This window comes from Magnolia sinica, chromosome 12 (assembly GCF_029962835.1).
Source record: "Magnolia sinica isolate HGM2019 chromosome 12, MsV1, whole genome shotgun sequence".
Lineage (NCBI taxonomy): Eukaryota > Viridiplantae > Streptophyta > Magnoliopsida > Magnoliales > Magnoliaceae > Magnolia > Magnolia sinica.
This window is the reverse complement of record NC_080584.1, coordinates 14,143,750-14,171,278: the sequence shown is the minus strand read 5'-3', so window position 1 is coordinate 14,171,278 and position 27,529 is coordinate 14,143,750. Positions and strand designations below refer to the sequence as shown.

The window sequence follows — 27,529 nt, the reverse complement described above, 5'->3', positions numbered from 1 at the left end:
CCGATGCATGAATCAAATACCATGTGTGATCAAGTAACAAAATTAAAATAAATAACAAAAAATACAAACCTTGCTAGTCATCACAAATACCATGAAAACTAAAAGAAAATCACGCATAATCCTATCATATAGGTTACCAACATCGCCACACAAGATCATTAAATAAAATGAAACTATAAGTTAATGGATGTAAGGACATCCAATTAGCATAGGGTAAAGTTTATTTCAAAGTAAAATGCCCAATACAACCTAAGGTAAAAGTATGGTTAAGGGAATTGGGGAAATATAGGAATTAAGGCTTTTGGGATCAAATTGGGTGAGGGGATTAAGAGATTTACTGGTTAGGATGTGGGAATTAGGGTTTGGGATAGGAATTAGGGTTTGGGATAGGAGGGGTGTAAGGATTTTGGGTGAATTAAAGAGTGAGAAAAGTTAGGGTTTGGGAAAGTAAGAGAGATAGGGATTTTTGGGTTAGGGTTAAGGTTTTGAGAATGGAATAAGAGGGTTTTGATATAAGGGTAATGAGAAACCCAAATGGGCAAGGTATGACTGTATGGCCAACGCGAGGAGTTCACACGTGTGGCTCTACGATCACACGTGTGGCTTGGTTGAATGAGTTTAGGTATTTTAGGGTTTAGATTGTGGATGAGTATGAGAAAGTTAAGTTTAAGAGAAGATGAAGATTTGAGATGGGAGAATCGAAGAACTTTGAAGACAATTAATACATTAACGGAGTGAAAATGGATGATGATGTGGGGATAAATGGAGACCTCACACCTCTGTTGATGAAGATTAGCCCACACCAATCTTCACTACAAATCACGTGAAAGTATATTCAAATCTCATGAAGATGGAAGAAGAAGAAGAAAAAGGAGCAAAGCTTCTTTATTATTTTTTTAAATATAAAAATCCAATAAGGGAGAGAGTCACACACCCACCCTCTTTTATAGCTCTAAGAAGTTTCAATAATTACAATAACCACCATGTCGTGTAAACTTTAACGAAAATAAAATCAACTAAAAATACTCATAATGATGTCTAAACATAACATAAACAAAATTACATCATATAAGTTGATGAAGTCTAAGTAACAAATAGTATAGACCACCATGTATATCTTCTTAGTGTGAGGTCTTACAGATGCTTGCACATGCACATGGGGTCTTTAGCACGATCACGGGTACTCGCCTAGCTCTAGGAAAATCGGTGCGGCCCACCTCCTCCTCTAATACGTAAGCATGTAAAGGTGTACGACGTGAAGTGATGTCCTCACCACAAAATCTCTTCCCCTTCTGCTTTCAAATCTAGAACCTGAATTTTACATAGCATAGAGTCTGTTTCCACTTAATGCTGTCCCATAACTTTTTTTTTTGAAACAAGAATCTTTTTTATTTTTAAGAAGTTTCATTTTGTGACATAGAACAAAACCCGCATAGCCATGAACTAGGAAAGAATCCCACTAGGACCTCACAAAGGAAGGAAAACCTTCCACCTCAAACCATATTAATTCAAACCTGAAAGGTTTAGGACCCTGATTCTCCTCCTCAACTTCGAGTATAATAAGGCTATGGTTCGACATCTTCCTTCTTAGAAGAGCACATTGAGCAACTAACGACATCCTATCCACTCAGTCTAAAGACAAAAGAAACCTATCCCATCTACAAAGGACTTTGTTACTTTAACCGTTCGATCATGTGAAGCATCCTCCACTTACTCACCCATAAAGAGAAAGCCTTCATGTTAATGGTTAATTTCCCCTCGATAGATTTCCCCTATGCAAACCTGATAACATTGAAGTCACCACCTACACACCATGGGCCCCAAACTTTAACTACACAATCAAGAGCTCCTTCCAAAATGCCAGACATTTGGCTGACACATTTGAGCCATATACCACAGACATCATCCATCGAAAACCATCTGAACCACAAGACACCAATATCAAGTTTTTGGAGGAAGAATTTAGATTCTATATTTCGTATTTTTTCCTTTACACAGTGATAGTATATAACAACAAACAATACTCCTATTTCAGTGTACACAAATCTCGCTATCAACCATAGAAAATCTTGGCTATAATTGTTGATTCCGTTGGGCTGCAGTTGACCCTATGATGTAGGGATTTTCATCCGTTAATTTGCTCCTCTAATCTGTGGCAGACAACTCATGCCAACACTCCCCCTCAAGTTGGTGCGTATATGTCTATCATGCCCACCTTGCCAAGTGAGTTGTGAAAACTCCTACTACATACAGCTTTTGTTAGAATATCTGCTACGTGGTCTTTAGATTTCACGAAAGGAAAACGAATTATCTTCTCTTCGAGATTTTGTTTGATAAAATGCCGATCGACTTCTACATGCTTGGTCCGATCATGCTGAACTGGGTTATGTGAAATGTTAATCACCGCCTTATTATCACAAAATAGATTCATCTCACATTTAGGGGTAAACCCAATCTCAGATAAAAGTCTCTTGAGCTAGAGAAGCTCGTATAGTCCTTTGGCTATTCCTCGAAATTCTGCTTCTGCACTTGATAACGCTACTACCTTCTGTTTCTTACTCCTCCAGGTGACTAGGTTCCCTCTAACAAATGTGAAATAACCTGAAGTAGACTTCCTATCTGATATGCTTCCTGCCCATTTAACATTTGTATAGCCTTCAACATTTAGATGACCATTCTTTGAAAATAGAAGTCCTTTTCCAAGGGACGGCTTCAGGTATTTGAGAATTTGCATTACAGCATTCATATGATCTTCACTCGGGCAATGCATGAATTGGCTAACCACACTTACCGCATAGGCAATGTCAGGTTGCGTGTGCGATAGATAAATCAATTTGCCAACCAGTCTTTGATATCTACCTTTGTCTATTGGAACTTGGTCTGGATATTCCCTAAGTCGGTGATTCTGGATTATTGGTACATCAACAGGCTTGCAATCTAGTAGCCCGACCTCAACTAGTAGATCCAGAACATATTTCCGCTGAGAAAGGAATATTCCGTGATTAGTTCTAGCAACTTCGATCCCCAAGAAGTACTTGAGCCCCCCTAAGTTCTTCATCTCGAACTCAGATGTTAACTGTTCTTGAAGTCTTGCAATCTTGTCTGCATCATCTCCTGTAATGATCATATCGTCAATGCAGACAATTAGTGCTGTGATCCTACCTTGTCGACGTTTAAGAAATAGGGTGTGATCAGAGCTGCTTTGTTGGAAGCCATATTTTTTTATTGCCAAACTCAGTCTCCCGAACCAAGCTCGAGGAGATTGTTTCAAGCCATATAGAGTCTTCTGCAATTTGCACACAACCTTGGCTTCGGAATTAGTCATATATCAGGGAGGGATATTGTCACGCCCCAAACACAGAAATCGGATTCATAGGAATCCCAATCGCCGAACCCGGTACTGACAGCCTCCATAGTACCCCATTCTCGGCCCCCTGCGTACATACGCCATGTTCCGATCCTGGGATCCTACAAGGAGGATTTTCCAACGTACATTTGTCTCATAAGAATCATAATCACACGTATACCCAAATCATAAAGGCAACATCATCATCACATATCCACTAATATAATCATTTGAATACAATGCTGAAAGGGAAATACATATATCGAAATCAAAGCTCCAGAGGACAGCTGTACGCTCCAAGCTTAACGTTGCTGCAACCTAACGCCACCTGCACGCATCTATCGTACATAAGCTTACAAAAGCTTAGAGGGTGGTGAAAGTGTGTGCATAAGATAAGTGCCAAGTATACCATAAAGCCTATAAATCATACATCATCAGAGTAAGTAAAAATACTGACAAGATCATGAATCATACGATATCAGAGTAAGCAAAAATATACTGGTAAGTCCATGAGTGTTATAAGCCGTATAAAGGCTATGCGATGCAAAACATAATAAGACAATAACAAATGTTGAGGATGCAATGCAATATGCAAATCTTGATGAGCCACGAATACCATCAACCTCATCTAGGCCATATAAGTATAAAAAATATAGTAACCCAAAATGCTAAGATTGCAGATGCAATGTAATATGCTGTGCGAATGAAATGACTATGCTAGAATGCAAAGTCGGGATGATAGTATATAGTGTCGCAGGCTACGGGGTCCACCACAAGGGACTTCTATCCAAACTAGTCCCATACCTAAATTTGAATAGTCCGACTCAATGTGGTAAACTCCTGATCTTAGGTTAGTCGCGCGCCCAACCGAAATCCTGATCATGCGAGGTACACATAACAAATAGTTACGCAACCAGCTCGAGTGGATGGTGAATGAATGAATATACAATTCCTGCTCAATAAGTCCACATATCAGTACGGTTGCTCTCTGGAAAAATCACCAGAGTCTATTATACTCCACACCGACTGCCTCCCCCCTAGCTGCACAACCCAGTGAGTGGAAGAGACCTCACTATCCGCTAGCTAGCAGTCTGGCAATACCAATTCGGCTCGTCGATAGTGGACCTATTTACGAGTTGGTCATACTCAGCCTAGCTTACAGCTCCCTCACTCGGGCGGATAAGGCCACACCTCTTTCCAACCGACCACGACACAGTGGGAGATACAACCTCATGTTATAGGCACCGACGCTCATATTCTACTCGGTCTAGACGTTAGAGCATCTCCTGGCCTCGGAAGATTTTAAGACTTTCACTCAAGGACATCTTAAGTGGCCATAGTGCTAGAACCAAGTATTTTCAGTGTCCCATTTAGCCATCCATAATGTGCCTGTGGAGGCTACGACCTTGATGTCGTTAGGGCGTACAATGATCAAGTCACACGTATGCAAGATGTATGAGTCACACTATCCAGTCATGCAGCAATCCTGCGCGTATGACGCGATAATTTGGGCACTTCGTCTCATAAGGAGTCCCATAAATAGTTTGCCCAATGGCGTATGCTATAATCAAACATTCCTCATATCAGGCATATATATGATGCGTATGGGCATGAATCATGGAGTTATACTAAGCATTTTATATGATGATGAACTATCCTCACAATGAAAATGGGCCTTGATTGCCTACACACAACAAGTATGGGCCTATCAATGGGCCCTAGGGAGAGTTATAATGCAGACATTTAACCAACATTATTCTTACAATGTGGACGTCAAACCAACATGGCTTCCAAGGCATGGCCCGCCATAAATGTCATTATATAAACCATGGTGAATCACACAATGCAATAAACCTTGTATACATCCCATTGGGCCTCGACCCATGGGCCTTAAATACATCAAATGGGCCTCAACCCATGGGCCCTAATACATCACAATGGGCCTTAACCCATGGGCTCCAAATACAGCACAATGGGCATCAACCCACGGGCCCTTATATATCACAATGGGCCTCAACCTATGGGCCCTAATACATCACAATGGACCTTACCCCATGGGCCCCAAATACAGCACAATGGGCCTCAACCCACAGGCCCTAATACATCATAATGGGTCTCGACCTATGGGCCCTTAAAGTACTCAAAATGGGCCTAATCACATGGGCCTCATGTATATCAAATGAGTCTCAACGGACGGCCACAAGTACATCCATATGTGTGTGTGTGTGTGTATAAATGAATCATATTAAAAGATCAACTGGACTGCACTCCAAATAATAGAGGGGGGTAATGAATTCCACCATTAAATTCTCAAGGCCCATTATAATATTTATTTTCTATCCAATCTGGTCATAAGGTCACACAGACCTGGATTAAGAGGAAAGAAAATTTCCTAATGATCCAAGCTTTTGTGACAACTAAAGAGTTTTAATGGCAGAAGCTCAATCCCCACTGCCTTTTTGCTAGGTGGTCCACTTGATCCTAGATCTGTCTTATTCTTTAGCTCATGCCATAAAATGAGCTTTTAAAATGGTTGAATGGTTTGGATGCAGCACATGCATCATGCACGGTGGGTCCCATAACTGGGAGGCGTGGATGATACAGGTGGACCCACAAAGCTTGGTGACGCCACTCCAGCAGCTATGCGCTGGAGTGAGGTACACCAGCCGTCCCACGGATAGTGTGGGGTACAATACACACATCAGTGGGTCCCACCCTAACATCCTTCTGCAATCCAAGCGGTTGATAAGGTCACAGATACCATGATGCAGAGGAAAAACAAATTTCATATTAATCCAAAACTCTGAGACAACCCAAAAAGGGTTTTAATGGCAGCCATTCAATCCCACTATTTCCTGTGATGTGGGCCACCTGAGCCATGTAAATGGTTGATTTTTGGAGGGGGCCCACTTCAGGAAGGGGCCTACCGAATGCACGGAGTGGATGTTGGACATACATCATGGTGGGGCCCACGGCTGGGACCGTGGGTCCTACTGTCTGTCCGCCTAAACGCAGCAGGCGCTGCCTGGGCGTCCTCTGACAGCAGCAGCGTCTGCTGTATATATTATTTTTTTATTTGAAATTATGTGTTTTCGTGGTTTTTCATGCGAGGGGCCCGTATATGAAGAATCCACCCCGCCCACTGGTTCCCATACCTCAAGACAAGCCTAACAAGCCCAATATTTGATATATTTTGGTGTATAGAAACGACAGGGGGTATTTCAACGGTAAACACGCTGTTTGCTATACTATGACCCGCTCAAAAGTCGGATTGGCCCCATTTTTCGGCTCAACGCCTAAAATGGTATGAATAAAGGGAAGGACGACTTGGATTAAAAACATACATCAAGGTGGGGCATGTATGAGCTGTCCACCCAATTTTTCTTAAATCCAACGGATATGTATATATTTTTTCCTTGGACGGTACACCGCCCGTCAATTCACACTTCATTGAAGTCCAACGTCCAGGGACGCTGGACGGTTTTTGGATACAACAATATTAATGTGGGCCCCACCTTCAGACGTGCTGTCTAGGTGGGCCACCATATGCATGGATGGTATGGATAAGACACACCAAGGTGGGGTCCATCCGAGTGGGCCACACAACCACATCATCGCACACGATAGGAAAAAAATGAAAGAGAAAGGGAGAGAGAGAGAGAGACACACACTTGTGATGGAAGGACCCCGACACTATGGGCCCTCCTTTTCAAGCATTCAATCATACATTAAGGGGGTCCCAATACAAGTGGGCCCACCAAATTAAAGATCAACGGTGGAGATTCCTTCTCCACCTAAAATGGACGGTCTAGATGACCTCTTTTCATGCAAGGAAAATAAACATCATGATGAGGTCCATGGAATGGTCCCATCATGGAATGATCATGAGGATCGAGGTGGGCCATCGGCCACACCTAGGGTCCAAAGTAAGATCCATACCATCAATTGGTAGGCCTCACTTGACCCATCATCAAAACATGAAAAATCTAGCCTAATAAGCACCCATCGTTCGATCTTCTTAGTCCATTGGAAAGCTGATCTCCTTGTGTCCTACTTTAATGATGGAAGATGAGAAATAAATGGCTAGGATGAAGGTTTTTAGGGTGGAAAGTGGGCCACACAACTCACACTTTCTCTCTTGGAAAACTATGGACGTCCACCACATTTCTCTTCTTTGGTGCTGCTTGAAAATTTGTGTTTTGGAAAATGAGAGAGAGAGGGTTATAAGGAGAGAGAGTGATAGGTGATGGATGTGAGGTAAGTGATGGGTGAGGTGAGAGATTGGTTGACTTTGGGGTTTGCTTGACTTGTGGAGAAAGAAAGTATGGGTGGGTGTACTTGACATGAGGTGATTGATTGATTGATGGGACATGTTGTAGAGATTCTCTTAGGATTGCAAATGCATGACATTTTCTTAGAAATGAACGCCGGCCCACATCTCCCTGCTAGGGTATCGGATTGGTATGCAAGACGCGGCGTTGGAAACGCGGCGATGGTGCGGTCGCAATGGTACAAGTCTCGGATTAAGCCAACTCAAATCTATGGGATACGACTTATTGTTATACGCAAACGTCTATTATAGGTCACGGGTTGCCGAAATTTGACGGGAAGGATTGCGGGAGTTGACGGAATAGTACGGACTAGGATACGGGTCTTACAGATATCCATGTAAATTTCTTCTTCGAGATCACCATGAAGAAATGCATTTTTTTACGTCGAGCTGATGTAATGGCCAAAGGTTTGCAGCAAGAGATAATAGAACTCTAACCGTGTTCAGTTTAGCCACTGGTGAGAAGGTTTTTTGATAATCGACTCCATATGTCTGGGTATAACCTTTGACAACTAATCTTGCTTTGTATCGTTCGATTGACCCATCTGCCTTGTATTTGATGGAGAAGACCTATTTGCATCCCACCGTCTTCTTTCCTTCGGGTAATGAGACGAGTACCCATGTCTCTTTTTTTTAGTAAGGCCTCTATCTCTTCCTTCATGGCTTGAACCTATCTAGGATCCCTTAACGCCTCTTCAACACTATTAGGAATGTGATGAGATGAAAGATTGTCGGCAAAGCTTTTCTCTGGTTCTGAGAGCTTTTCAGTGGATACATAATTGGCGATAGGATATTTCGACCGTTGCTCTTCGACCTCAAGAGAGTATCAATTTGGTGGCTTGCCATGATTATGCCTGAAAGGCAACCCATAGCCAATAGGAGCAGGAGTATCGATGGTGTTAGAAATTTGAGGTGTAACCGGAGAGCTTGGAGAGTTTACCTCAGTGATATTCTCAGGGGAGCTTGGAGAGTTGACCTCAGTGATATTCTCAGGAGAAGGGTCAATGGATACTGAGGAGTGAAAGGGGACTCTATGCGTCGTCTCTGTCTCTGCAGAGCCTTCAATTGTATCTGGGTCATTGAACCTTGACCAATCAAACTGCAACTAGTTCATCTCTTCATCATGATTCTCCCCCTGAAGAGAGGAAGTGGATGTCTTGGAAGTAAAGAAAGTCTCGGATTCCAGAAACGTGACATCCATCGACACATATGTGCATCGATGAGTAGGATTGTAGCATCTATACACTTTTTGATGTATGCGGTAGCCCAAGAAGAGACACCGAATTGCAAGAGGATCGATTTTAGTGCGTTTGTCCATGTGGAGGTGAATGTAGGCAACACAACCAAAGACACGTGGTGAAATCATTAAAACTAAAGGTAAGGTAACAAAGGTGGATAACACTTGGAGATGAGTCTGCATCTCGAGGACTTTCGACGACATTCTGTTAATAACATGAACTGCCGTCGTGACTACATCCGCCCGATAATGACTAGGCATATTGGCTCCAAGAAGAAGGGCTCAAGCAGTCTCAAGGATATGACGATTTTTCTGCTCGGCAACCCCATTTTGCTGCGGAGTTTGAGAACATGATGTCTCATGAATCATTTCATGCTGGCGAAAGAAATCATGGAACTGAGCATTCACATATTCGCCACCATTATCGAAGTGAAGAACCTGAGGCTTGGTGGAATATTGGGTGCAAATCATCTCCTAAAAGGATTAGAATATATCAAAAACTTCATCCAACAAATATAATCACATCATCCTAGTGCAATCATCTACAAATATCACAAACCACCGATAGCCAAGCATAGTAGATTTAGGTGACGGACCCCACACATTAGAATGAATCAATGTAAACGGAGTCACACTCTTATTAAAACTCAAAGGGTAAGTAGTCCGATGGCTTTTAGCTAGAATGCATGTTTTGTATTTAAATTCCAAACTCGATATATCTAAAACCAAACCAGGACATACATGCTTTAAATAACCGAATGAAGGGTGACCTAACCGGCGATGCCAAAGCTAAATCTGTTCCTCCTTTGATTTATTCTGATGGGTAGTCTGACATGCATGGCCCACCTTCAAATCCTCCGTGTAGTAGAGTCCCCCCTTCTCAATACCATGCCCAATGATCTCTTGGGTAAGAATATCCTGAAGAAAACAAACATTAGGGTAAATAATCACAACACATTTTAGCTCCTTGGTAATCTGGCTCACAGATAATAACTTATGGGAAAGAGAAGGGACAAGAAGCGTATTGGACAGAGGTAGGTCCAGTGATAACACCACGGTACCAACCCCGGTTACCGAGCAACCTTTTCCATTAGCATTTCCAATGCTCAATCTCCGAGGTGTAGACCATTGGAAGAAATCCTTTTCATCATAGGTCATATGGTCAGAGGCCCCTAAGTCAAGGATCCACTCATTATGGGCCTCCTCCATATTGGACCTAAGTAGAATGGTACCTACAGTGGCATTATGAGCTATAATTGGAATTAAAGAAAGAGTCGGCTCACTTGTAGCAACTGAAGCTTGGCCCACCAAAGCACCTTAGTCTGCTAGGGTAGCTTGGCCTGTAACCATTGGCTCACCTTTGCCTGTGCCACTATCATGTTTTTTCTTTGCCTGTAACTCATGCCACCACTAGGGATAGCCATCAAGCTTGAAACATGTCTCCCGAGTGTGTTTAGAACCTCCACAATGAGAGCACTTCTGCCCATCAGATGCAGTCTTTGACTTAGAAGTGGAAATCGGCTTTCCATTTTAGAGGAAATTCGGTGCAGGAGCTCCAACCTTCAAGCTTTTGGAGGCCATCACAGCACCCGGTGGTTCTTCGCTTGTGGTCCCTGTCATCATGGCTTGCTGTATTGCCTCCTGCTAGAAATGGGCGTACGCTTGCTCCACAGTAGGGAACGGTTGAATTTGCAGAATATCCCTCCGGATGCCGTCTAGTCGATCATCCAGGCCATCTAGGAAGATATACACTCGGTCTTCTTGCACCATGGTGTTATACTTCTGAATATCTGCCTGGCACTGCAACGGATTTGGCCTCCGCAAGTCAATTTCTCTCCACAATCCCTGCAGATTGTTGTAGTATCTCTCCAGTGAGCCACCCGCTTGCTTTAGACGTGTTACTCGACGCCGGAGGTCATACACTTGGGAGGCATCACTCCCATCGAAATAGGTCATTGCTATGGCGTCCCACCCCATTTTTACTGTTGGAAATTTGATGAAATTTCCAATCAATGATGGATCCATGGAATTAATCACCCAACCCTTCACTATGGTGTTGTTGGTGCACCATTTGCGGAAGTTTGGATCTGTCGATGGAGGTTAGGGAAAATCACTGTTGATATACCCCAATTTATCTTTGCCAGATATGTATATTTCCACCACCTAAGACCAAAGTGCGTAGTTAGTCCCATCTAACTTAATCCCAATTGGTGCGGTGGCCATGTTGGTAGTCTGGGTCGGAGATGAGGTTATGGACAACACCTTAGCCATTTTTGTATTGAACTCGGACAAGATAGAAGACGAGAGAGACTCGTCCGAATGCGAGTTTGCATCAGCCATGATGCATGGTGCTTGTCTCTGTTTTATGTTTCGGATGACAGAGGATAGGGAAGAAAGAACCACTTTGATACCATATCAAGTTTTTGGAGGAAGAATTCAGATTCTATATTTCGTATTTTTTCCTTTACACAGCGATAATATATAACAGCAAACAATACTCCTATTTCGATGTATACAAATCTCACTATCAACCATATAAAATCTTGGCTATAATTGTTGATTTGGGCTATAGTTGACCCTATGATGTAGGGATTTTCATCCCTTAATTTGCTCCTCTAATCTTCAGCAAACAACTCATGCCAACAACTAAAAGTCCCTATAAACTCCACTTGCTTAGATTATAAAGCTGAATCCCACCCTATTAGAGACCCCCAATGCTGCCAGGGCCATTTCCATGGCTTTCACTCTCCAAATAGAATCCATGATTCTACAGTCAATTGATTGAAGCTTAGTTTCTTGCAAGGTGATAATTAAGGTAAAAAATTATAGTATTGGACTTGCTTTGACACCATGACCCACTTGCGAAACTAAAGAAAGTAATATTTAGGCTAGAATATCTAAAAAAGTGTCCCACCCAATGGAAAGTTGGCATCTTCCACACTTGTGTCGCACGTGGATGAATTCAAAATGGTGCTCACATGATATATGTTTGACATCTAACCTATTAAAAAGCCGCCCACTATAAAAATAAACCCCAAAAAGTCAAACTGATCCAACCATCAGGTGACCATGCTATAGAAAATAAATAAGACATGTCCAAAAACATAGAAATTCACGTGCGGTCTAGTCATGAGCTAAGGCCAACCCGACTCATTTGGTCCTGAGTTGAGTTGGGACATGCCCTAGTTAGGACTGAATCAGCTCTACTGGCCTAAGTCTGTGGTGGCTCATGGCATCAAACCTGATTAGGTCCTGCATCAATCGAGAAACTAAGTTTTAGGACCCGACTTGCCTGTAACCCGAAGCTCTTTGAGGCCCACCATGATGTTTCTGTTATATCCACTTTGTCCTTCCATCTATTATATCTACTTCATCCATCCATCCATTTAGGGCGTGTTTGGCTGGACGGATCCCATGGGATTAGGAGGGATGGGATGGTAAAATCCCGGGATATGTCAAACGAGCCAAACAGACTCGATGAACTTGTCCTGGGATATAGCAAACCCATGGATCTTAAACCAATCCACTCACATCACCATCATTACCTTAAAATTGATCCCACCCCTCCTAATCCCATTCAATAGTGCCTGGGGCGTGTTTGGTTGGATGGATTGGAAGCAATTGGAAGGTAAAATCCCGGGATATGCCGGGCGTGCCAAATAGACTCGGTGAACTTGTCCCGGGATATACCAATCCCATGGATCTTAAACTAATCCACGACACTGTCACGCCCCAAACCCGGAAGTCGGGCTCATAAAATTTTCAATCGCCGAATCCGGTGCCGACACTTCCATAGTACCCCATTCTCGGCTCCTAGCGTGCATACGCTATATTCCGATCCTGGGATCCTACAAGGAGGATTTTTCAACGTGCATTTGTCTTATAATAAGCATAACCACAAGTTTACCCAAATCTCAAAGGCAACGTCATTATCACATATCCACTAATATAGATTTTGAATACAATGCTGAAAGGGAAATACATATGTTGAAATCAAAGCTCCATAAGTCCGCTGCACGCTCCAAGTTCAATGTTGTTGCAACCTAACGCCACCTGCACGCATCTATCGTGCATAAGCTTATAGAAAGTTTAGAGGGTGGTGAAAGTGTGGGTAAGGTAAGTGCCAAGTATACAATAAAATTCACAAATCATACATCATCGGAATAAATGGAAATACTGACAAGATCATGAATCATACGATATTAGAGTAAGCAGAAATATACTGGTAAGTCCATGAGTCATATAATATCAGAGTATACAATGCAGATCATAATGAGCCAAATATCATATACTGCGGATGCAATGCAATATGTAGATCCTGTCAAGTCTATCTAAGCCATATAAGTGTAGAAACGTAGTAATCCAAAATGCCATATGCCATGGATGAAATGTAATATGCGATGCGAATGAAATGACCAAGCTGGAGTGAAGTCGGGATGATAATACGAAGTATCGCAGGCTATGGGGTCCATCACAAGGGAATTCTATCCAAACCAGTCCCATATCAAAATTTGGATAGTCAAATAGAATGTGGTAAACTCCTGATCTCAGGTTAGTCGTGCACCCCAACCGAAATCCTAGTCATTGCGAAGGTACACATAACAAATAGTTGTGCACCACCAGCCCGAGTGGATAGTGAATGGATGAATGAATGAGTATACAACTCCTTCTCAGTAGCCTGCCAGTACAGTAGCCTACCAACCACTGGTAGCTCGCCCAAGCCTCAGCCCCGCCCACATCAGCATCTACTCATGTGTGCCCGCCTACGTTCACCCGCCCACATGTGCAACAGTGACAGGGTGTCATAATATCATGTCAGTCCTCATATCAAGTCCACATATCAGTACGGTTTCTCTCTAGGGAATCACCGGGGTCTATTACACTCCACATTAACTGCCGCCTCCTTAGCTGCACAGCCAGCGAGTGGAAGAGACCACACTATCCGCCTGACCAGTAGTCTGTCAATACCTACCCGACTCGTCGATAACGGACTCATTTGCAAGCTGGTCAAACTTAGCCTAGCTTACAGCTCCCTCACTCGGGCGGATAAGGCCACACCCCCTCCCAACCGACCACGACATAGTGGGAGACATGGCCTACTGGTATTCGACACTTGGGCGCTTATATATCCACTCAGTCTACACGTTGGGGCGTCTCCTGGCCTCGGAGGTTTAGGGACTTTCACCCACGGACATCCAAAGTGTCTAGATGCTCGAATTAAACATTTCCAGTGTCCCATCTGGCCATCCACGACATGCCTGTGGAGGTCACAACCCTGATGTCGCTAGGGCGTACAGTAATCACAGTCACACAATGCAAGATGCATGAGTTACACTATCCAGTCATGTAGCAATCTCGCGTGTACCACGTGCTCGTGTGAGTAACTCCTATCAGTGAGTCGCATAAATAGTTTGCCCAATGGCATATGCTATGATCAATCACTACTCATATCAAGCATACATATGATGCATATGGGCATAAGTCATGGAGTTATACTAAGCATGTTATATGGTGATGAACTATCCTTACAACAAGGATGGGCCTAGACGGCTTACACACAACAAGTATAAGCCTATCAATGGGCCTTAGGGAGAGTTACAATATGGACATTTAACCAACATTATTCCTACAATGTGGACGTTAAACCATCGTTGCTCCTAAGGCACGGCCTATCATAAACATCATTACACAAACCATGGTGGAATCACACATTACAATGGGCCTTATGTACATCCCATTGGGCCTCGACCCATGGGCCTCCAATACATCAAATGGGCCGTATCACATGGGCCTCATATATATCAAGGTGGGCCTCGACAACAGGCCCTATACACATCAAGGTGGGTCTCAACGGAAGGCCATAAATACATCAAGATGGGCCTCCTCAAATGGGCCTCCATATATATATATATATATATGTATATATGTATATACATATATGTATATACATATATGTATATGTATATGTATATACATATATGTATATACATATATATATACATATATGTATATACATATATATATATATATGTGTATATATATATATATATATGTATATATATATATATATATATATCAAGGTGGGCCTCTCATACATCCCCAAAAAGAATCATATGGAAGGATCATCTGGACCATACCACAAACAGCAATGGAGATAATAATTTTCACGATTAAATAAACTACAGGGCCCACTATAAAGTTTATTTGCCCATTAATCTAATCATAAGGTCATAAAGACTTGGATTAAGAGGGAAAACAAATTCCCTATTAATCCAGAACTTCCGTGAGGTAAATGAGTTTCAATGATAGACGTTCAATCCTCCACTATTTTTGTGGTGTGGTCCACCTGATCAATGGATGATCACGTCATGGTGTGGGCCGCCATAATGTATTTGAGATCCAACCAATTCATAAGTTAACATAGTAATAGATGAAGTGAAAACTACTGTGGCCCTTAGAAGTTTGAACGGTGGATATCATTGTCCACATTGATGGTGGGGGTCCACTTGAACTTTAGATCTAACTCATTCTTAGTCTCAACCCTATAAGATAAGCTTGCCAAATGGTTGGATGGTTTGGATGCAACACATGCATCATGGTGGGTCCCATAGGGATGGACAACATAGATAAGGCACATGCCTCATGGTGGGGTCCCTTATTGTCCAGCAGCCCAGTCAAAATGGATGGATGGCATAGATAAAACACATACGTCAGAGTGGGTCCCACCGTCCAATGGTGTGGACGTTGTGGGTAAAACACATACACCATAGTGGGTCCCACGTGGGGCCCACCATAACGTCTTTCTGCCATCCAATCCGTTGCTAAGGTCACACGGACTTGAATGAAAAGGAAAAACAAATTTAATAATGATCCAAAACTTTTAGGCCACAAAAGGGTTCCCATGGTAAGCGTTTAACCCCTTACTGTTTCCTATGATGTGGGCCACCTGAGTTCCTCATACGACTGATTTTAGGTGGGGGCCCATTGCCCTAAGGGGCCTACCAAATGCACAGTGTGGATGTTCTACCACATCACGGTGGGGGCCACACATGGGACCCACGTCCCTAGCTCCCTAATGCTTACGCAGCAGCAGGACGCTGCTGCATCTTTTTTTTTCATTTTTCTAAGGTTTTTCCTAGGTAGGGCGTGTATCTGGAAAATTCAATCTAGCCATTATATTCCATGGCTCAAGACAGACCAAATAAGCCCAATATGCGGTATGTTTTGACGTGTAGAAAATTTAAAGTGAATTTCAATGGTAGAAAACACTGTTTGCTATGCTATGGCCTGCCAAATAATCGGATTAACTTCATTTTTCAGCTCAACATCTAATATGATCTGGGGAATGGAATGGACGGCATGGATTGGGTTCATACATCAAGGTGGGGCCTACACAAGTGGCCCACCCCAAGTTTTAAATCAAACTGCTATTTTTGTTTTCATTTCACATCCAACGTCCCTGGACGCTGGACAGTTTGGGTGCACACATATGTTTAAGGTGGGCCCTACTCAGGTGGGCCACCAAATGGGTGGATGGTGTGGGTAAGACATACATTAAGGTGTGGTCCATCCGAGTGGGCCACACGGCTACATCATCACACACAAAAACAAATGAAAAAGAGAGGGAGAGAGAGAAAGAGAGAAGGTCATGTGATGATGGAGGGCTCCGCCACTATGGCCCTCCCTTGCAATCAATTATACATCAAGTGGGTCCCAATACATGTGGGCCCACCAAATCAAGATTCAATGGTGGAGATTCCTTCTCCACCAAAATGGAAGGTCTAGATGACCCTATTTATGTAAGGAAAATAAACATCATGATGGGGTCCATGAAAAATGGCCCCATCATGGAGTGATCATGAGAATTAAGGTGAGCCATCGGCCACACCTAGGGTCCAAAGTGAGATTCATACCATCAATCGGTAGGCCCCACTTGGCCCATCATCAAAATATAAAAATCTAGGCATATAGAACACCCACCGTTCGGTCTTCTTAGTCCAATGGAATGCCAATCTCCTTGTGTCTCACTTTAATAGAGGGTGATGAAAAATGAAGGGCTAGGATGAAGGATTTTGGGGTGGAAAGTGGGCCACACAACATTCTTTTCTTTCTTGGAAGAGCTTGGACGTGCACCACTTTTCTTGCTTGGAAAATGAGTTTGAGAAATGACAGAGAGATCGTGGTTGTAAGGGAGAGGTGATAGATGCGAGTGATGGATGTGAGGTGATAAGTGTACTTGACATGTATGGGTGTGTAAGAGAGAGGGTGAGAGAGAGTTGACTTTAGGGTTGCACTTGTACTTGACATGAGGTGATTGATTGATTGATGGGACATGTTGTAGAGATTCTCTTTGGATTGTAAACGCGTGGTGTTTTTCTCGAACTAAACGTGGGTCCACATCTCCCTGCCAGGGTATCGGAACGGTATACAAGACGTGCCGTTCGAACCGCGGCAACAGTGCGGTTGCAATAGTATAAGTCTCGGATTGAGCTAACTCAGATCTACGGGAAATGACTTAGGGTTGCGCGCAAATGCAGTTTACACGTCGCGGGTCGCCCGAATTCGACCGGGAGGACCACGGAAACCTACGGAACAGTACGGACTAAGATACGGGTCTTACAAACACCACCATCATTACCTTAAAATCCATCCCATCCCTCCTAATCCCTCTTAATCCGCCTGCCCAAACAGGTCCTTAGTGGTGCAGGGGAATCCCATGGATGGCCCACCGAATTTTCAAAAGCTTAGCCCACCGACGGCTCACAATGAAAGATGGTATCTGCGATATGACCTATGTACATATGTATATGTAACGATTCATTTGAAGAATGTGAGATTAGATGGGAGTTTATAAATGGGTATGTTTAAAATTGTATTGAATTCAAAATGCGAACTAGTGCTTGGCTCAAAAGCACATTTAAATGTCCAACATCACTTTTGAAGGGTGTGTTCTAAGTCATTCTTGTTGGGTTTGGACCCACTTTTTCTGTCTTCTTCTTCTTCTTCTTCTTCTATTTTTTTTTTCCCAATCTAATAAGCTATTTTTGGACAAAATTCTGCGAAAATATCCCTCGAGAGAACATGGTCCCTTCAGGTACATGTCACATTCCAACTGGCGCATTTTGTGGCAACCTTATGCAAAATGCCAAAGGGGATCCATCAATGTCCATGGGACCCATGCATTTCTTGAAAAATAAAATCTTTAGGAAATCTTGTCCAAGCATGCATCATTTTCACCTATCAATGACGTAGAAGAAGAAAATTTTAAAAACATTTCATTTCATATTCAAATGTTCATATGGACGAAAAGATGATAAAGTAGAGCAAGTAGAATTGAAATATGGTAAAACTTCAGTGAGAGATCAATAACTGGCATACTAAAAGAACTTTTTGAATCTGCAGTATCATTTCTATTAATGAATTATCGTTGTGATTTACCTGCAAGTTTTCATTGCCAAAGCCTAACTTGGTGGAGGGCATGTCTACAACTAAACACCATGTGGGAGAGAATGTGCATGAGATCCAACACACATACATCAGATGTGCCATCACATTTTCATTGTAGATCCTTAAAAAAATAGTCTGATCCAAGACTTAGGTGGGCCACACCATAAGAAATTGTGTAAAATCATGACTAAAAACTCTAAATTCATGTGATGTGATTAATATGAGCCTAAGAATGTCATTATTTGGAAACCGTTCATTGTAGTGTAGTACTTTAGATGAGTGGATTAGATGGAATATACCCACCATTTGTGAGCCCCACACACAACTTAGATGATTTTAATGGTGGGCATTCCCATCTTAATTTCCATCCTAGATCTTTAACTCAGAACAAAGCTGAGTTGACTCGACTCAAAGAGATTTTGAACCGACCCATCAAGCATCCAGTCAAGCCAAGCGAAAACTTAATCGACTTGAGTCAACCCGACACGCAATAGGAGATTAGTTCGTGTCATCCGAGTTGACTCAGACTCGATCAGGACTAGATGGGTGTGTAGCATGAGTCACACCCATGACTCAGGTAAGCTGGGTTTATTTACACCCAACTCAATCAAGTCGGACTGATTCATCCCTAACTTAGGTGAGATGCAACTTAAAGTCTAATGAGTCAAGATGAGTCACCAAGTCAAAAAACCATAGTTCGAGATCCTTTGCGATGAGGTCACAAGAATCATTGAGAAAATGAGAAGCTTTGAGAAAAATGTGATTATTAATGTTTGGATGGCAACACCATGTGAGGCTAGTGTGTACTTACTGGACACTAGTTGCATTTAATAGGTATCTACACGCAATCCGTCAAAATTGTCATGTGCGTTTGTTGTACATGGGCCCATAGCAAAAGTTAAAGATTATAATTTTAAATTTTTGCTGTACGTCCTACATCCGACATACGCACATAAATTTTATTATTATTATTACACGGGATATGTGTGGATATGACACCCGTTTGAATGATTCCGCATTTACATTGAATGATGTTCTTGGTAAGTTATTATTTACTCTATTTTCATGCACATGACGGGTGTGAAATCAGGTGAAAAACAGAAATCACTTTGATGGGACATTCCTAAGCATCCAATAAATAACATGTCCACGTAAACAAGGGATCATCACATACAATCCTCATTCTACCACTACAAATCCAAGCTCTTTCTATATCAATAGCTATAGTAATCCATCTTCATATGTTAAACCAATATTTACAATATTGTTAATGATAAAGACTCCCCAAACGAAATGGACGGCTGAGGGACGATGATCCCTCGGTCCCATGGAGATGCATCGTAGGCAAGCAAAAAAAAGCCCTTTGTAATAGCAGTGGCAGCCCTAGTAATTAGAGGTTTGCTAACTCATGCCCAGACACACATGACCACTCGTGCAAATATAGAATACGTGCGTAAGATCTGAGCCTTTAATCTGGTTGAAAACAATGCTTAGGTCTCCTGCTTAAAAAATGGGCCAGTTTTACTCCTTAGATGAGCCACAATCTTCTAATCGTCCATTTGTTTTGTATGTGTGGCACAGTAGAGAAGTGAAATGGCACAGGTTTTAAGCCGTTAGATCTAAAACAGTATTGCCAAACTGATGGAAGGATCTGATCTTGCACACGTACTCGATATTGGCACATGTGCCCACGTGTGGATGGGCAAGGCTCTCCCACACGCGTGTACAATTAGCAAACCCCATTGCAATTAAAGTAAATATATAGTTTTGCCAAGCCTACACGCACTTCTACTTGCAGCCACATGCACCAACCTATCACATGTGTGAGATCCAACACGTGAATTATACGGGCCCAAACCCGTATAGATAACATGGCTCGAAATCAGGCCCATCTACATTGGCCTGGCCAATGTATGAAAGGTGAATGCTAAAGCACCCACTATTTCCATACATGTGTCGCCCACGTGACGATGGAACGGCCTGAATCTCGAACAAGTTATCTATACAGTGGGATCCACTTGATCCACGGTTGGGATGCTCCACACAAGACCTGGATAGCACGTGTGAGCCACAAGGAGAAGTGCTAGTGGGCTTAGCAAAGCCCAAAAGTAAATATATGTTATGTCTAACATGACCACAGGGACTCGCCCATGTTGGCCTGGTCCACCATCATATCAAGGGCGAACATGGTCCTATTGTGTGGGGCCACTAGCTTCGAAGGCGGCGACCCGCTGTCGCCGGAGTTCCCGGCCAGGCCAGACACCGACGTGGCCTGGCGCATCCGCATGTGGACCACCTCGGCCTGGGCTAACGCCAACTGGGTCTGGAGGACGTCGATCTGGTGCTGTAGAGATGAGATGGCCCCCACACACCCGTAAACCGGGTCCCGCACCCTCGCATTTGCTTCATACACCATGCTGCTGACCGCGTCGCCACGCTGGTGAACCGGCAACTCCTGCGAACACACCGAGCCAACGGTTAATATGCTAGGCCCAAATGGATAGTGGGCCCCAAGATGGGATCTAGGGCTGTCAATGTACTGGACTGCCAAGATGAAACCTAGGCCTGGGCCTTGAGTTCATGATCATTTATAAACGGGCCAGATTGGTTGGAAAAATACATACAAGTGGGGTACAACCCAATGAACGGTGCGGATTTTGAATACGTGTGGGTGAAATGGTTTAATGCTTTTCGGGCCAGCCTTAGGCGAGCTTATTTTGGACCTTGTGGACCCGGCCCGGCCCAGCAATGGCAGTAATTAGACCCGTACATCGGAAACTAATCAGTCATGACACTAACGTTTACCTAATTTTTAAGCGGTTACCCGAAGCCGTTGGATCTTGATTTGACAATTTTTGGATGTATTGACCGTCCAATCTTAAAAAACCAGTCAGATGTGTGGCCCACCAACTTAGCAAGTGGTGGGCTTCAGATGATATAACTATTTAGTCAAGATCTGGCTGTTTTCAGTTCAGTGCGTCACTATAATTCAGTGCAGGTGATTGTACCGGATTATTCCACCGCTATTAATGATCTTTGAGTGACATCATGATTTAACAAAAGCACTTTTGGTCAATGCATAGAACCAACCACTTTCGAACTTTGTATAAAATCTACAAAAAGAGGGCCCCACTTCAAAAAAACTGGGGGAGCATGTTCAAATATTTCTTCGACAGTGGACCCTCTATATTGTACAAAACTACGAAAGTGCCACTGGATCTTGAGATCTGAACCGAAAGCACCGCAGCATTCTCAGTCCTCAGTCGTCACTCGCAAAGAGAATGACCAAAGTACCCTTTAAAGGCCCACATTAGTAAACCCACAGACAGTGGGCCCCACAAGATCAAGGCACTCATTCACTACATCTTAGTGAATTGGAAGTCGACAAAAGGCTATAGTGTTTGGACGGTTCTCACTCTCTAGTTAACGTTGTATGAATGGACAATTGTAAAAGGCAACACTGTATATTCAGTGAGAAAATGTTCACTTATTTTAGACGGTTGGGATAATCCAATCAAGCTCACTTTTGGTTGGTGGCCCATCAGTGGCATGGCCCATGAGATGGATGGTTCGGATCATCATACACATGTGCCGTACAAGTGGGTCCCCAGCCTCCCAATGCAGTCTTCTTGTTGAAATGAAGAGGGTATTTTGGTCATTGTGTCATGCTGCACTTAATTTAAAATTTTGAAGATTATAAAAACGTTGTCCCATGTGACCATTTTTCAAAAAAAGAACATGGTTTTGGACAATCTATCTTTTTGAGTCATTTTCACACAAAAGAACTAAATTTCCAAAAGTACCCCTAAAGGAATCCGAAATACCTAAAAAGAGACGAGGGTAATTTGGTCCATTCACACACATCCCATCAGATGGCAACTTTGAGTGTGCCAAACACAGAATACTCAAGGACCCGTTTTCCCATATGGTAAAAATGGACATTTTACCTCACCAAATTACCAAAATGCCCTCTAAGCCCAAACGGTGGGAATTTCCAACCCCAACCCACTGAATATCCTCAACCTCACCATTTGAAGTCTGATTTGTTCGAAATGGTGGGACCCATTTCTCAAAGGACGAAATGACCATTCTACCCTTACCAAATTACCAAAATACCAACGTATCATATCAGGATTTCCCGCCCTCTGTATTTGGTCACCCTCTCGCATCACACTCAAGTGGGATTTTTGAGTGTGTCAAACATGTACCAAACGGTGAAATGACCATTGTACTCTCACCAAATGACAAAAATACCCTCGTAGAAGTTGGAAAATGCGAGTGAATGAAAGGGGGTGTAGAGAAGACCTGTAGCATTTTGTTGACATTGCTGGCACCGAACACCTTGTGCACGTTAGCGAACTTCTGTGGCTCGTCCGCAGGGAAATAGGGCGCGAAAACGCAATCCTGCGCACACCGCCTACGTAAGAGCTTGCATGCCGCGCATGGCGACGATGTCCCTTGCTTTCTACTCGACTCCCTCATTTCTTTCTCTGACAGAGAGAGAGAGAGAGAGAGAGAGCTGTTGGGAGGGAAAGAGAGAGAGAGTCTAAGTGTGTGTGTGTGTGTGTCTGAGAGAGAGAGAGAGAGAGCTATTGGGAGGGAAAAAGAGAGTCTCTGAGAGAGAGAGAGAAAGAGAGAGACAGAGAGAGAGAGCTGTTGGGAGGGAAAGAGAGAGGGGGAGAGAGAGAGAGAGAGAGAGCTGTTGGGAGGGAAAGAGAGAGAGAATCTAAGTGAGAGAGAGAGAGAGAGAGAGAGAGAGAGAGAGAGAGAGAGCAGAGTAAAAGTGAGAGTGAAGGATGGAAAGGAGGAGGAAGAACGAGGGAGGAGGTGGGTCTATTAGAAGAAGTAGTATGAGAGCGATATCTGAGGTGGGGCCCATGTGGGGCCCACTAAAGAAACGGACCATAGATTTTGCTCGACAAAACCATCGCTGTTGACAAGATCTTTGGCGCCTTTATTTGGCTTTTTTTTTTTTTTTCTTTTTTTCAGTCATGTAATGTTTTCCTTTTTACAAGTGCAGTGAGATTGTACCCCATCCATCTCTTACTTTCCGCTTTTTCGGCTCCGCTCGGCTCCGCTAATGGCTAACTTTGTGTCTCACACGCGCCACGTGTCGCAATATGGGACATGTCCGAGAGATAGGTAGCGGATTGGGTGTTAACCCAACACCATCTCGTGTTGGCCGCTGTGGAGCCCACTTTGATGTATTTGTTTTATCCATGCCGTCCATCTGTTTTTCTGGATAATTTTAGAGCATCATCCAAAAAATCAATCATATCAAAATCTCAAGTGGACCACACCATAGGAAAGAGTGGTGATTGAACGCCTACCATTAAAAACTTCATCGTCGTGACAAAAGCCTTAGGTGATGTTGATATTTCTGTTTTCCCTTCATCCGTATCTGTGTGGCCTGTGTGACCTTATCAACAGGTTTTATGGTAAATTAACATTTCGGTGGGCGCAGGGAAGGTTTCAACGTTGGGTGTCATTATCCACTGTGGTTTGGTGTGGCCCACTTGAGTTTTGGATCTGCTTCATTTTTTAGTTTCGTGCCCTAAAATGAGCTGATAAAGCGAATCGACGGCGTGGATATAAAACATATGCCTCACGGTGGGCTCCACAGCTCCCAACACTACCTAGCTTGGTGGTTTCGGTCACAACCAATCCACTTCCCCAGTCATACATCAGGTGGGCCCCACTCTGCACATCCTGTGGTGCAACAAATGCCACACGTTTGTGAGAATAACATGTGGTAGAGAACGATCATAGATCAGCCTGGGCAAGAGCGTGATTTTACATTGATCCCACCTGATGGATGGCTCAGATCTCACACACGTGTGGCAAGTTAATACCTAGGTCAGGAACCAAACCCTTGGTGTAATTATTTGATACTCTGGCCGCGCTTGACACTTGTTACGCAGGCACTTTGTAAAGGTATATATATATGGTATGTGTTAACTCAAAATAAATCCACTGAATTGTAGAATATGTTGTTGCCAGGTAATAGTGTCCCAAAAACAGATTGGTTTAGAAATCCTAGCGTCTGATTTGTCTATGCTTTCATTCTCAACCGTCGAATAAGTGTCCAATCGTATGGCCAGTTAATCAAATAAATGTAATTTTTAATTCACGGCACATGCTATCTGGGAATTTGGACAATTTAATTTGAATTACTTGTAGGGTCAGTATGTAATTTCTAAGCGCATGTGTATCATCCATCAAACTCTCCCGAGTATCAAAGTTTTTCTCATGGTACAATGGCCCACAGCTTAAAATTACCTACTTGCACGCCAAGGATTCTTTACGTTTGGATACACATCACAGAGATCCAAACCATTGATTCGATGGGTCTCACCAACTGAACTCTTCAATTGGGAGACTCCAACCCTTTGAATGTTGCACTATTTTCCTTTGAATATGGACCATTGATGGAAAGGCTAGGATCTTCCAATCTAAAAGATTTTTAAGGCAGCCCCATCAGTGGTCCAATTCATTAGATGGACGGTTTGGATCGCCCACACAATGTCCCCACAAATAGAGAATTGGTTGCCCAAATCAACTCCACTAGTGTTTATTAATTGGACGGTGAAGATAATCTGATAGATATACGTACCGAAATGGATGAAAGGGATCATATCTAAGGTGAAGCTCTGTGCATACATTATAAACACAGAGCAACAATTCACTATTTGATATGAACGGTGATCAGATGCATGGCCCATATGTCACATCAAGTGCTTTAAGGCCGACGAAAGTGGCCAAGATGCTTCTTCACTTTGATGAAATACACTTGTACCTCCAGGGTAAAAGCTAAACACACGAGTTCACGGGTCCACCATCTTGTCCGGGTAACATCCAATCCGTCCATCATGTGAATTATTCAATTTTAAGGGATGGGATAAAAAATCATCTCGATCCAAGCCTAAGAGAGGCCACACTACAGGAGAAAAGGGAAGGGGACCCAAAACATGGGTCTGTGTTGGAGCCCACCGTGCTGTGTATATTCCATCCAACCCGTTCATCAGTTGCAAATAACCAGGATGAACAAAGAAACCCAATCACCAATCTGATATAAAACTCAGACACCCCACCCAGTGTGTTTTAAGTCGTGATTTTACATTGGTCCACATGATGTAGCCCACTTGAATCCTGGATCTAGATGGGTTTTGGGATGTAAGGTGAAATTAAGAAGAATAAGTTGATGGACGGAGTGGATGTCACACGTGTAACCTGGTGGGCCTTATAGAGGTCACGCGTTTTAACCACAGCCAACAATAGTGGATTCGGGTCCCGTTGGGTCCCACCCACAATGATCTTTTGCTATTGGGCTTTAACTTGAGATTATTATTCCTTATTTAATGGACAATTATTTTAAAGTAATATTTTATTGTGAAATTATTGTTGTACTCATTTTCTTAATAGCATATTAGAGTATTGGAAGACCATTCGAGTAGTATCTATATCAGAGAGCAATCTTACATACCGTGCAAGATCCAGACCGTCCATGAAGTTGGTCTGGTGTGGTCTGTTCCTTCTCCTCAAAATCATACTGTTGGGTGGACAGGTAGTCCTCACATGCCAATAACGGGAAACGGATTGGCTACTCCCCGTGGTCGGTGCTCCGTGGGCCCCACCATGATGTATGTGTTGCATCCATTCAGTTCATCCATTTTTACAGGTCATTTTAGGGCTTGATCCCAAAAACGAGAGGGATATAAATCTCATATGGACCACATCACAGTAAAACAATAGTGATTGGATATCCACCATTAAAATCCTCCTAAGGCCCACTGTACTGTTTATTTGACATTCAATCTGTTGATTAGGTCATACAGACCCAGATGAAGGGAAAAAACAAATATCAACTTGATCCAAGACTTTTATGGCCCCAAAATTTTTTTAATGGTCGACATTCATTCAACACTGTTTCCTATAATGTGGTCCACTTGAGATTGGGATATATCTCATTTGTGGTCACGTACCATAAAATGATCTATAAAAATAGATGGACGGCATGGATGAAACACATACATCATGGTGGGGCCCACATAGCACCGACCATCAGCCATGGGCTGGTAGAAGGGGAGTAGCCAATCTGTTTCCCCAGTAACGTGGCCTGTTCCTTCATTGTATAACCATAGACTTGTCTATGAGCATTTATGGTACAACCAAATATTTCCAGCAACGTGCCGTTGTTACAGGATATCTGTACCGTACAAATGGTAAGCAACATTATAAAGATAAACTGACACAAAACACAGGGAGGTCGACTCACCATGTGGGCGACACCTGTATGCTGAGTCAGACCGTCGGCTGGCCGTTGATACGACAGCCATGGTCCACCACCTGACGAGCAGACATTCCTGTTTTTCTTTCAGGCACTCTCCAAGGCCTATCATCAGTCTAGTACCGACGTCCCACGCAAGAGGGGGGTTATTAATTAAAATAACCTTTAATTATAATGTTATAAAGGTGATGACATATTATATGAAGTCATTATTAATTTAGCCCTGTGGATATTATTTAAGTTTTTTTTACCACGGAATTACTCTTTGTTCGTGATCGTATAATATAACGGTAGCTTTTCACGAAAGTTGAGAATTTTTTTTGAAAATAGGGTATGGTCCTACTAAATTAACAATTGAGGTCATTCCTCGTCTGATTTGATCCGTTCATATTTTTATTGGACAATTGTGAACCCATAACAGAATTATTTTAAAAAAATGAAGCTGTTTGTGGTCTCCAGTTGTATTAATGTTGTATGTTAATTCTCAACTATTTCCTCCGGTTTGGTCCATTAGTAATGAGTTTTTTTCTCAAATTTCAACAAATAGCATGAAATTAAAACTCATTTCTTGTGAACAGGTTAAATTTGCTTTTAGACAATCCAGTGAGCTCCACAAATAGTTTCGCGTGGGTTCAAAAGATAAGGCCCTTGCGTGGAAAAGCCTTTCTGTCTTTTCTTCTTTCTTCTTCCTTTTGTTCTCATAGGAGGATGAATGGTTGAATCCTCTTCGACGGTTAGTAGTTGTATGGATGAACACTACGCTCCTCGACGACGACGAAAAAAAATCCCGCCAACCTCCGGCAAAGGTCTGGGCACAAAAAAAAAAGAGTTTTTATTTAAGTTCTCTAGTCACAATCTTCGACGTAGAATCTATGGTGGCCA

General features: G+C 42.8%; 1 protein-coding gene across 1 annotated transcript; it reads right to left on the bottom strand.

The window, feature by feature from the left end:
* Nucleotides 1-19,484: 19,484 nt before the first annotated feature.
* On the bottom strand, nt 19,485-22,899 carry LOC131220960 (LOB domain-containing protein 4). Its single transcript, XM_058215988.1, has 2 exons — nt 22,666-22,899; nt 19,485-20,815 (listed from the first exon to the last, which is right to left on the bottom strand). The coding sequence occupies exons 1-2, from the start codon at nt 22,840-22,842 to the stop codon at nt 20,486-20,488; spliced, it is 507 nt and encodes a 168-aa protein (XP_058071971.1). The 5' UTR covers nt 22,843-22,899; the 3' UTR covers nt 19,485-20,485.
* Between the last annotated feature and the right edge of the window lie 4,630 nt (nt 22,900-27,529).